Source organism: Corapipo altera, unplaced genomic scaffold (genome assembly GCF_003945725.1).
Source record: "Corapipo altera isolate COAL_440 unplaced genomic scaffold, ASM394572v1 93, whole genome shotgun sequence".
Classification (NCBI taxonomy): domain Eukaryota; kingdom Metazoa; phylum Chordata; class Aves; order Passeriformes; family Pipridae; genus Corapipo; species Corapipo altera.
The window spans coordinates 540,908-553,341 of NW_020885000.1; the positions used below are offsets into that span (position 1 = coordinate 540,908).

Sequence of the window (12,434 nt, forward strand, 5' to 3'; positions counted from 1 at the left end):
ATGATGAGCTCATGGGAAAGGAATGGAAAGAGAGGATGAGCCTACAAGAAGGCTGGAGAGGGACTTTTCACAAGGGCCTGGAGTGACAGGGCAATGGGGGATGGCTTCCCACTGCCAGAGGGCGGGGTTGGATGGGATATTGGGAAGGAATTCCTCCCTGTGAGGGTGGGGAGGCCCTGGCACAGGTTGCCCAGAGAAGCTGTGGCTGCCCCATCCCTGGAAGTGTCCAAGGCCAGGTTGGACGGGGCTTGGAGCAACCTGGGCTGGTGGAAGGTGTCCCTCTGCCCATGGCAGGGGGTGGAATGAGATGGTCGTTAAAGTCCCTTCCAACCCAAGCCAGTCTGTGATTCTGTTATTCTAAGATGAAAGACTGAGATTACAGGGAAAGTGAGGAAAGAGTGGGTAAGAGAAAGTGTCATGGGAAAAGAGTGGGTTGAGGTGAAATAAACAGCATGAGACTTCCCACTTTTCCTCAAATTCAGGATTTTCTCCCATTGCATGGCTTAAAACTGTTGTATCTGATTTTGTGCAGGGTAGAAGAGGCCACAAAAGCAGATAATTATGAAGACAGTAAGAAGAAGGACTGTTACCAGCTTCCTATTCCACGGGAAAATATTCACTTCCTACAGACATGGGAAGAGACACTGCAGTGCTGGGAGAAGGTGCTGCAGGTGAGTGTTACCTGAGATTGGCTTTGCAGGGTCAGGGAGCAGGAACTCTGTATCAGGCTTGTACTCATGGCTGGATGTGGCCACTGCCATCCAATGTCTCCCTCCCCAAGCCAAGAATAGCTGCTCCTTTAGGTTTGTGTGATCTAGGGAACGTGTCAGGAATTGTGCCAGGAAAGGTCCCTGCAGGGGTACTCAGGTGCTGTGGGAGTTACTGTCTCTGTAGCAGTTTGCACAAAGAGCTCCCGTGGTTGGAAAGGAAAGGTTTGTGTCCTGGACAGACTCTCCAGGCCCCTCTCCAGCACAGCAAGTCTCTGAGTGCAGGAGGTGTCTGTTGCAGCCTGGGCAGGTTGTTGGCGTTGACATGGAGTGGAAGCCTTCCTTTGGCATGGTGGGGAAGCCCCGTGTTGCCCTCCTCCAGATGGCAGTGAAGGATGAGGTGTTCCTGTTGGACCTGCCACGGCTCCTCGAGCAAGCTGAGCTGGAAGGGGAGAAGGAGAAGCTCCCCCGATTCATCCAGATGCTCTATTCAGATGCTGCCATCACTAAACTAGGTAACACACCTCTCTTCTCCCTACCCTGAGGCTTCACACAGCCTACTTTGTCATTTTTGTCATTCCTAGATCTTCTTGGAGTGGATTCTCCAAATCCACTTGCCATGGAATCAGCTTTTGTAGCCCTGGGTGTTGAGGCACTGCCAGGCTAGGAAGCAGGGTGACCAGGGGAATAATAGAAATATAGAATCACAGAACCCTACAATATCCTGAGCTGGAAGGGACCCACAAGGACCATCCAGTCCAACCCCTGGCCCTGCACAGACACCACAACAATCCCACCCTGTCCCTCAGAGCGTTGTCCAAACCCTCCAGGAGCTCTGGCAGCCTTGGGGCTGTGCCCACTGCCCTGGGGAACCTGGTCAGTGCCAACCACCCTCTGGGGGAAGAACCTTTTCCTGAGATCCAACCTAAACCTCCCCTGACAGAACTTCATGCCATTATATTTCCCCATTTCAATCAAAGACAAGATTTCTGATTTAGCTTGCACTCTTGGACTTGGGATTATCCTAATTCCATACTAAGCTCCAACTGACACCCAAACCTTTTGGCTTAGAGAAGTCTGGCAGACACAGCTTTCTGGATGTCCCTGTCCCTGCCCCAGAGCTGTCGTACTGGACACCAGAGCTCTCTGAATTACCATACCTGGTTTTTGGAGGCTTTTGGCAGGATTTGCAAAGGATTTGCAAGGATTTCAAGGATTTCAAGGACAAATTCATAATTACCTTCCCAGATTTTAAATAAGTTGATCTTAAACTCAGCATTTTTCATCCACCTCTCCTCTCCCTGGATCTGCAGGAGTGTCTCTTGGGAAGAGGAGAGATGGGAGCCAATCTTTTTCCCTGTTTGAACAGTCTTCCCACCAGTGTTTGTGTATCTTTTGTCAGCATTTTGACTCTGAAGTAGAAGAAGCTGCAGTGCTTTAGCCATGACCTGAGTTTTCTTACCTGTGTGATTTGGGCTGATTTTGTCTCCAGGCTATGGGATGTCTGGAGACCTCAGCAGTCTTGCAGCCACATGTGCTGCTCTGAAAGACATGGAGAAGCAACTGCATGGTGTGGTGGATCTACTCACAGTGGACAAACAAGTAAGGATGAACACATCAAGATGTGGGAAGTTGTGTCTCCTGTGTGTACTGGTGGATAACTGTACTGAATCCACAGCACTGTCTGTTTGTATCCTGGATTGGCAGGGATGCAGCTACATGTGTAAATAGACCATTTCCTGTAGTGTGTTTGATGTGTTGGGATTCTGTAAAGGAAGACAGAAGCATTTTGTTTTCATCAGCTAAAAGGTTAAAGCTTGCAATACTGACAGCTTTTTCACAGCCTTCATAAAAGCTCCATTCAGCCAGGGCAAGGTTTCTGAGCACAATTTATACTTGAACTTAATACTAAGTTCTTGTAGGAATTCTGCTATCCCAGGACCATGCAGTATTGAAGCAGATATGATGGAGTTAATGATTTGTGCAGAACTCTAATGTTCCTCGGAGGGCTGCTGGTGGGTTCAGCACTGGAATTTCTGGTCAGCTGAACCACAGCTGTCCCTGGGTTTGCACACAGGAGCTTTCAGCAGACTGCAGAAATGTTGAGCACAACCATTTTAATGGGTAAAATGTACAGAGTGTTTAAGGCTGTGGGTTGGGGTGAAGCAGATCTTTGGGACTGATAGCTTAACCTGGGAAGTGCTGCAGGGGCTGACGTACCTGCCAACAGCTATTGCCTCAGTTTAACCTGAGAAATGGCAGCTTCAGAAAGGGCTGCTGCCCAGGGTGGCACAGGAATACCTTTTCTCACTGGGACAAGGAGCAGAAAGATGCTGAACTGCCACTACTGGTCTTTTATTGAGTGGGTGCCTAGCAGCCTCCAGCACAGCTGAGCACCCAGAGCTCTCTGAGGAGCCCCAGTCCCAGCCCTGCAGCTCTGGTACAATGCTGTACAACAATGCCCTTTTTTTTCTTCCTTGGCTATGAAAGAGATTTCTCTCCAGCAAGTGTGTTTGTTAAACAAATAACCTGACGCCGTTTATATCTAATGCCATCCCAGCCCTTGTCTGAGACAACGGGGTTCAATATGCCAGGCAAGAGATGGATGTGATAGAGTTGTGCCTGGCCCCACCCGCTGGAACACGAGGTGGTGGAGAAGCTGTTTTATAACCAGGTGTTTTCTATCTCTTTGTTTCCATCAGCTGCAGAAGGGCTGCAGTGAGTGGAGGAAGGACGGCCGGAAGGTTGATGGACTGTCCCCAGAGCACAGCCACGAGGAGAGAGGGGTCAGGCAGCAGGAGAAGGGACTCAGCCTCCTGGTGCACCATGTGCTGGGGAAACCTCTGGATAAAACGGAGCAGCTGTCAAACTGGGAGAAACGGCCTCTCCGGGAGGAGCAGATCCTCTATGCAGGTCTGGTCCCTGCTCAGTGACACGGAGTTACAGGTGTCCAGGACAGGTTGTGTTTGGCTGTTCTGTCACCAGGAAGGTCATTAAGTAGCAAAGGAAGAGAATGGCTTTGCAGATTAGTTCCTGTTCAGAGGAGTCAGCACATGTTTTGTTTGTCCTTTTGCGGACATGGCTTTAATGGTTGAAGTTTAAACTGTCCAGTGATTCATTATTTCCCTTATGAAGGAATTCCTGTGCTTTGCAGATTTTGTCTGATGAAACATCACCTCAGTGGAAACTCTTCTCAGTAACTGAAAGGAAGAAAGTCCACTTCCTTCTGCCTCATTTCCCAGCCTTCCTGGGAAACAAATGCTGTGTTCATTTGTCACAGTGAAGCGCTTGTTAGAGTCGGGTTAGAAATGGGGCAGACGTGGTGTCAGAAACTGCAGCACAGAATCAGGACTGTGGAGGGACCAGTGGAGTTTATTGCTGATTATCCCAGAGTCAGAAGTCTGGGTCTAAATCTTTTCCTGGGGCATCAAAGGACAGTCTTTGCTGAAGCAAACCAGCCCTTTGTTAAATTCAACTATCCTTGAAGCTGACACAGTTCCCACAAAAGTTAATCACTAGGACTTGTCAAACTGGCTGGGAGACTCTGGCAGTTCCCGTTACAGGGAGCAGAGCCACACAACAATGCGTGTGGGCAGGTTATTGCAAACAGCTCAGTTAATGCCTTTTCAGATATTGCATCTAGTGGGGAAGTTCCCTTCCCATTGAGAGATGTGGTGAGGAACCGTGGGCAGGCTCAGGGACAATGATGAGGAGCAGGGGCTGGCTGGAGCTATCAGGTGGTGGTTGGAACAGCCACACTACAGTGTGCATTGTGTTAGAGTGGAGAGGGCAGAGCCTGTCACCTTTGGAGATCCTGCCTTGACCCTCTGTGACTGTGTTCGGTTATGAGGCTTCGTGAATCAGTCACGGAGCACAGGGTAGGACGTGAGTGAGTTGGAGCTTCACAGGTTGTTCACAGTGGCTTTTACAAAGGTGGAGGCTCTCTCTGGCATCAGGAAAGCCTCTGGTTTACTTTTGAATGGAACCAGGTGAGGCTCATGTTCCCTTCCTTTCAGCCTCCGACGCCTACTGTTTGCTGGAGATCTACGAGAGGCTCTGCAGGGACCCAGAGAGCTTTGGGCTGAGCTCAGACCTGATGGAGAGTCTGGTGGGAAAACGGAGCATAAAACCCAGGGCAAAGAAGCAGCTGAATAAACAAGAACCACTGTCACCTTCTGGACAGGTTTGTAAACATCTTCAAAGAGCTGCTTGTTGCTCAAGACCCCTGTAAATCATACCCTGCCTTAAAACTCCACTGGCCATAACTTGGAGCTGTGTGACTCTGCTTAAGGATCTTATAATATGACTGGTTCCTCTCAATAATAAAGTTTTACTTTTGAAATGGAACCATCCAGTGGTTTATGCACCTTTGGAAACCTCAGCAGAAACCCCATTTTGTTTGTTATCTGAGAAGACTCACTGTAACTGTGTATCCTTCTGAGGAGCCCCAAATGTGTGCTGAGTTCCTGAAGTCCATGCCGCCTTCCATGGCTGGGCTGAGGTGTTACTGACTGTATCCACCTTGTCAGGAGGGTGTAGAAGTGCAGCATCCTCTTAGTCCTCATCAGGCAGTAAAACATGGAGCTGCTCAGTAGCTCCCTGAGCACTCTGTTCATGGGAATGTTGTGTTACAGCAGAGCTGACTGGCTGCTGCAGAGATGGGAAAAGTGAGTACTTCAGGCTTGAATTACCTTGGGAACCCACGGGTCATCTTTGTGTTCTGTACAGTCAGATTCATGAACTGAGAGGCAGTTGGTAAAACCTGGACTGGGACGCCAAGAAAAGCAGACTTCTCCTGACTCTGCATCCTGCAGGACTCCAGACTCTCTTTCCCAGTGTTTCCTGGTCCACTATCTGAAGTGGGACTCTATTCTCCTTTGTAAAGCTTTTTGCTCTCTGCTGGCATGAAACGTGAGAAAAAAGCTACATATTACAGTGCTGGCCACTGCATAAACACTGGTGAGGGCCAGCTGCTGCTCCTGCACATCTGTTTGAGCAGCAGCAGCAGGCAGGGTTAGTGTCTTCCAACTGCCTCGGCACTGAGGGGCAGCTCGGTCCCTTGTCACAGCCCTCTGATGTCCCAGCTGCATCCACCAGGGTCCTGCAGGAGCTGGTGACAGTGCAGTCTGCCCAGTGCTGCAGAGCCCTGAGCTCGTGGACCAGCTTCTGGGAGGTGCAGCCTCCCACCAGTGGAGCTCCTGGATCTGAGCTGGTTCCCAGGGTCAGCCCAGGTGGAGCTGCATGTTGTGCCACAGCATTCCCAGCCGTGAGCCAGCTCCTGCAGGGCTAATCTGCAGTGCTGACTCCCTGCATAGGTGCTGGCTGTGTCCTTCAGTCATCCCAGCTGATTCAAGTTCCTGGAGTCAAAAGCTGAACACTGGAAGTTCCTTAATAACTTCCCTTCTCCATGAATTTAGCTATTGTACTTCTGGGAGCCTCCCAACACTGAAGTCCTCCAAGTGCAGGAACTCCCCCAGCAGCAGATATTCAAAATAAAACAAACAGAATTCAGGCACTGCCTATTTTTAACCTTCCAAAGATAACATGGTTGCTTTGTCTACCTGTTTCTCCCTCTGTCTGTGTGATCCCCTTCCCAAATCATAGCTTTGGCACATGTTTATTAGTTACACACTAATTCCGTAGGGGAACAGCAGCCTTGACGATGTTTCTGTGACTTCATGAAGGTGGATGTCTGTGTAGAGCACTGAAGGCCAGGTTGGCATTTCTCCAGGGAAAGGCTGCAGCTCCCTGGATCAGGTGGCCAGCTGGCCAATGAGACAATGACTAATTCAGAATTAGCCCCATCATGTACTGCCTCTTACCCACATGGCAGTGGGCAGTGTGGAAAGAGGGAAGGAGGATCTAGAGGTGTTGCAGAGCGTGGTGTGATACAGGTGGAAGGAGACAGTTGGATTTGTTGCGGTGGGTGAATGCAGGGACGTAAAACACAAAAGTACTGGAAATCAGCCTTCTGCTGTTTATGGCTCTCTTGCCTTTCTCTAGCAATGCCAAGGATCCCAGATGGAGACCTCCTGTGCCCCTACCCCTGTGTCCCCTAGGGAGTTCAGCGTGGTCTGTGACAACATGCTGCAGGGCCTCGGGCGCTACCTGCGCTGCCTGGGTGTGGATGTCCGGATGCTGGACAACGAGGATGACCACAGGAAAGCTGCTGAGGTGAGTCAGGCACACACATGTGCATGTTCACAGCTGCCACTGTGCTCCCTGGGGATGGCTGCTGCCTGCTCTGGAGCTGCACTGGCTGTCACTGCCCAACAGGCAGTGGGTGCAGGAGCGGCCCTGTGGGCGCCTCCTCCTGTGCCTGTGCTGGGTCCCAGCTCTCTGGGTCAGTCTGAGAAGCTGTGCCACCTGGCAGCTGGTGACAGCTGGTCCCTGCAGTGGTGTGTGGACTTGGTTCTCTGCTTCCAGTAGAGAGGTGAGCAGAGACTGCTGTGATCTCACTGTTATTTATGTCTGTTTGTGTCATTGACAGCCAGAGCAGTTGAAGTCATGAGAAGAACACAAGCAGAGTGTAAAGACCATAGAATCACAGAATGGTTTGGGTTGGGAGGGACCTTAAAGATCATCTCATTGCAGCCCCCCAAAGATGTGACCAAGTGTCTTTGGGGAGGCTGTGTGTTTGCAACAAGACAAAAGTCACTGAAAGGAACCCAGAATTCACTTAGATTTCTAATGGATTCCAGTCTGGGCTTACAGGAAAGGTAATCGTTTGCCTTGTGTCCAGGTCTTTGTGTCTAGTTGGGCAGAACCATAATCCAAAGATGGCTGTTCATTATGGAAGGGAAAATGTCCATAATCAATGGCCATGTAATGTCCTGGCTGGCCACCACCTTGTGAGGTGACTCAAAGCCGATCAGCCACAACTGGCTATGACATAATTGGAAAAGGAAGAGTCTCTAACATGCATGGGGACAGTGAACATTGATTTGGGCTCGCATAAGAACTTTGACCCTCTGCCTCCCAGAGGAGAGACATGTGCTGCTTCATTTCAGACATATTTCTGCTATACCAGAACTGGAGATATCCAGCCCACACAGTGTGTGCTACCAAATGTGCGCGAATCACCCGGCTTGGTGTGCAGGATGTTTCCTCTTCAGATGTCTGCTTGGCCTGAGTCCGGGGCAGGCTGTAACTTCTGCAGAAATAATATCTCCTCCCCGCCAAACTTGCACAAGTCATTTAAACAAACTAGTTCTCACTGCTTCCCCCAGAGCCCCGTCTCCGCTTCTCATCCTGATACCTTATCGTGCCACGGACAGGATGTTTGACATTGCTTTCTCTATGGTGACCGGACAAACATCCTTTCACTATCAAAAGCCCTTGGAGTGTTACTGTATTGCAGAGCCTTTGATCTGGGCTTGGATAATCAAAGATAAAAATAGACTCCTCCCACCCTGCTTTATATCTGGCTTGTCCTGATTTAATCAAAGTTGAATGTTGACCACCCTACGCCCAAAAACTTGGAAATGTTATTGCAAAGGCCAGGAGGGGGTTTGAATCCAGGTCACTGAATACAAGACAGACAGTTTGGGTGTTGCCCCAGCACAATCTCAAACTAGTGTCACTAGGAATACATAAGTGTGTACAGAGTTAGTGTTTGTTCTTCATTAAAGTCTTTTCGCTCAAATGATTTATCAGTCATATTACACATCTCCTTGTGCCAAGAACTCCTGCATCACCTGGCATTTGCTCCGTATTGTTCTCATTCCTGTTGCTTGTTAAAGTGGCTTCAAGTATTGATAGGCAGGTAGGTCTGGTCCTTCACCCTCTGTTATTTGGGATCAAGCTTAAAAGCCTGTGAACTTCATCAGCTGTGCTTGGTCAGCTCTGGAATTGATTTATGTTTTGTTTTAGACTAGTGCGTGTGGCAGGAATTGGTTTGAGAACCCCCATTCCCAGGAGGTCCCTGTTCCATAGACATGAAGTCTGTGTCCTCTGTTCTGCTTTATGTTGTGCGCTTGTTATTGGCTAAATGTTTTATCTTGGACATCAGTTGTCCTGGCAAGTTTATTTTGCCAGATCTGCAATCTCAGATGTGCAGGCATGTGAGAGCAGGACCTCTGACAGCATGAACCACTGGATCCCCCCTGATTGTCCATATGTAGTGGTGGCAGTGCTGGGCTAACAGCTGAACTCAATGATCTTAGAGGTCTTTCCCAGCCTTAATGATTCTGTGATTCTATGGTTCTGTTTGTCTCCTGTGAGCTGCCACCAGCTTGCAGTCTGTGATTTAGTGGTGCTATTTAATCAGGATTTGACTGGAGAAGCAACTGATTAAAGTTGCCTGTCATAAGCACAGATACAGAAAATCTTTAAAAATGGAAAAATAGGAGAAACTCATACTGAAAATGTCTGTGGTGAAATCTGTTCTTGTGTGAAAGGCAAAGAGCTCACAGGAAATCCTTACAGAAACATTTTAGCCTCTGTCCATGAGCACCAGCCTCTTGGGGAAGGGCAGTACAGGTGTCCTTTCCCAAGCCCTCTCATCCAGTGCTGTTTTTACCACTACCTTACCTGCTGTAGCACTTGCACACACATTTGGCACAGCAGGAATGCAGCTGGGAGATGAAATTTGTTCCAGATGTGCTGGATGAGCTCCTTTACCTGACGTTAGCAGCATGTACATTGAGAGATGGGATCCAGCACATGCTTTTCCTGACACATTCCTGCCTGGCAGCACTGCTCCGGTCCTGCACCTTGGGTAGGTCCTTCTGCAGGCCTTTGGGCAGTGGCCCAGATTGGCCCAAGCCTGGCTCCCTGCTGTGTGGCCTCTCTGAAGAAGGGCTGTGTGCATCCAGCCATTCCTCCCCCAGGACTCTGACTCCAGCCCAGGGTGATCCCTCAGGTAAAGAATGCAGAGATTCCATCTCTGTGATGCAGCACATTCGGGGTGTGCAGGTGCCATGTTTTGGTGAGCCACTCTTTGCCGTTGCATTTATTTCATAAGCAACATGTTATTTCCAATTAATACGAGATTCTTTACTTAAATCATGTCCTGTGCCTGTAAGGGTACCTACCCAGGTCTTCCATGCCCCATCCCTGGGAAACATTTCTGGTCAGGTTGGAGGGAGGCTCTGAGCAAACTGATCCAGTTGAAGGTGTCCCTGCACACTGAAGGGGAGTTGAAACGAGGTGACCTTTAAAAGATCCCTTCCAACCCAAACTATTTTATGATTCCAGATTGTCTTCTGCAAACTTCTCTTTCAGAGAATCTTAAACCTATCTTTTGAATTTTCGAGATGGATAATTGGAAGAAGATAGGAAAGTTTCAGTGAGTGTTCCTCTTTTCTCTGCAATTTTGTAGATCAGGCAGATGCTTCTCATACTGAACCTAAAGGATCACTCATCAGCCTGAAGTGACTACAGTAGATCCTGCAATGTACGTCAGGAGTAGAGAAGAGGTTTTTAAGAAAATTTTGGTAGTCTCTTAGGTTTCTAATAAGAGACTCAGTGGAATCTCAAAGCTGCTTCAGTTGAGTTGAGGGTTGGTTTGTTTTATTTTTTTAATGGACTTTGCACTTGGTCTTCAAAATCATCCTCATCTCTAAGAATACTTTGACGCTAAGGCAAACCTGGTACTTTTTGAAGTGTGATAATAACCAGAAGGCAGGTAAAACTGGCTTCCCGCAGCTCCCATGCTGTTGAAGGTTCCCTTGCAAGGTTACACCTAACCCCAAAACTCCAGGTGAACCAGCGAGTTGGAGAGGAGGGTCAGGCTGGATGATCTCAGGAGCCAGATAGAGCACTGTGCACCCAGATCTAAGTTGCCCTGGACTGATTTGGAGCCAGGGAACACAAAGGGGACTTTAATACTGCAGTGAGCAGAGGTTCACATAATGGGGGAATCTAATCTCAGACAAGAGATTAGATTGTCTCAGCTTTGAAAACTTTTTCCATATTTTTGATGTAGATGACATTCTTCAGGTTTGCTGGTGTTTTTACTGCACAGACTGTCAGGGAGCTAAATTCACAGAGGGCAGATGAAGACCTGTGTTGCTTTTAAGATCAAGACTTGGCTTGTGATGTTTGGTCAGCAGGAGGAGGAGGTGTTTTGTCGGAGACCTTGATACCAACAAGTCTGCATTAAGAAACAAAACTGGGTGGATGGTTTTGGTGTGAAACTTAAGGCCACATTACAAAACCATGCGATAACTCATGGTTATTGCATAGTTTTCAGGAATGCTTAAGAAAAGTTTAGGGTTGCAGTATCAGTGGGGCTGGACTGAGGGTGCTCAGAGCTGTTGAGCTCTTGGTTTACTGTCTGTTTTAAAGGAGCCTGGAATAACCCTCCCTTGAGGGTTGGACTGAGTTTTGTGATCCACTTCTCTGGTAGATCCTTGTCTGAGCACTTTCCCACCACACATCCTGGGGCAGACACTTTCTGTCCACTTCCTCTTCATCTGAACTGGGACCTTGCTGGCCTAGGCTCAGGATCACTGCAGAGGGGTCACAGCTTTTCCTCGACTGCAGTTTACTTCTTAAAAAGCATGTGGCATTACCCAACATGTGTCTTGCACAGACTTGGCAAAGTTTAACTTACAAATCTAGAGCCTTGTGCTGCTGTTTCTTGGAACCTCTTTTGGCCTTACTTCAGGATCCTTCAGGTTGTCACAAATCATCCTGGTGCTGGCTTTGAAGCAAAGGGGTTCTCTGCCCTCTCTCCTCAGTCACTGCCTTTTCAGGTCTCTTTGAGAGTAATTCCTTTGGGTTCATTCATCTCTGCAGGATGGAAGTTGGCTAAACAGGCAGACACATTAAGGGCTAAACAGTAATACCAAGGGAGTGCTTTCTATCCAGAAGGTCTGAGCCTTTTTCAGAGGAAGTTGATGTTATCTTTGTAATAGATTGTGAAACTGAGGCCAATGCCCTCTCTGCAGCACTTGGGCTGGAGCACAGGTCCCTGACACCCACTTGAAAATGCTGCCCTGGACCCTCCTTTCCTCTTGTTTGGATCGCTGACCACACATCTCCCGATGGTCCCAGCACTACCTTCCCCACTGCTTTTGGAGAAACAGAAGGAATTGTGCCTCTTTGGTTCCAGTCAGATGCGTGCTGTCACATGGCTTTTCTGGCTCTGCGTGCTTCTCCCAGTCCCTGTTCCAGAGGCAGAAAAACATGCTCCAGGAGTTATTGCTTTTCTCCTTTTTATTTGATGTTCTTTGCCTGTCTCTGCAGAGCTGTTTAGATAAGGGGATTTATCAAGCTTGAACTAATTAACCCTGGATGCAGGAAGTCAGAATGGAGTGTTCCAGCTCTGAAATCCTCAGCCGTACCCTGAAGCACACTTGGGTCTGAAGGAGCTTCACATCTCTTTTCCCTTGCTGGCAGATCACTGTGGTGAACTTTTGCTGTTGCCTTACCAGACTTCTCTCAATAATGTGCCATCAGGGTGCTGTCTTGGCTGCTCTGTACCCAAACTGTGTGAAGCAGGATTGCATGGGGTACCTCTTAAAGATTTTTTCCTTCATTGAGAGAGAGAGTTGATTTTGAAAGAAATTCGGTAATTCTACCTGTAGGAAGGTGCTTCAGAAGTTGTTACCAATTGCTTTGTCAGTGCAGAACGGGCAGCCAAAGAGTGACTTCACAAAAAAAGGAGGGAAGCAGCTACCTAAAAGATTAAGAAGGAAATAAATAAAAAAAACCCTTGCTTAGCTGCCTGCATGGGACCTTCAGAGCCTTCTCTCCCTTGTTTCATGTTGCCATAGAACC

The 12,434-nt window shown here is 48.4% G+C and overlaps 1 protein-coding gene across 6 annotated transcripts in view; it reads left to right on the top strand.

Annotated features, from left to right (window-relative positions):
* Positions 1–12,434, top strand: part of EXD3 (exonuclease 3'-5' domain containing 3) — a 298,691-nt gene that overhangs the window by 143,523 nt on the left and 142,734 nt on the right. For all 6 annotated transcript variants that reach the window (XM_027666970.1, XM_027666972.1, XM_027666967.1 and 3 more), the window contains 6 exons: positions 533–671; positions 1,009–1,222; positions 2,200–2,309; positions 3,410–3,620; positions 4,724–4,890; positions 6,711–6,881. In XM_027666970.1, coding sequence (XP_027522771.1) covers positions 533–671; positions 1,009–1,222; positions 2,200–2,309; positions 3,410–3,620; positions 4,724–4,890; positions 6,711–6,881 — 1,012 coding nt within the window. The remainder of the gene's footprint in view (positions 1–532; positions 672–1,008; positions 1,223–2,199; positions 2,310–3,409; positions 3,621–4,723; positions 4,891–6,710; positions 6,882–12,434) is intronic.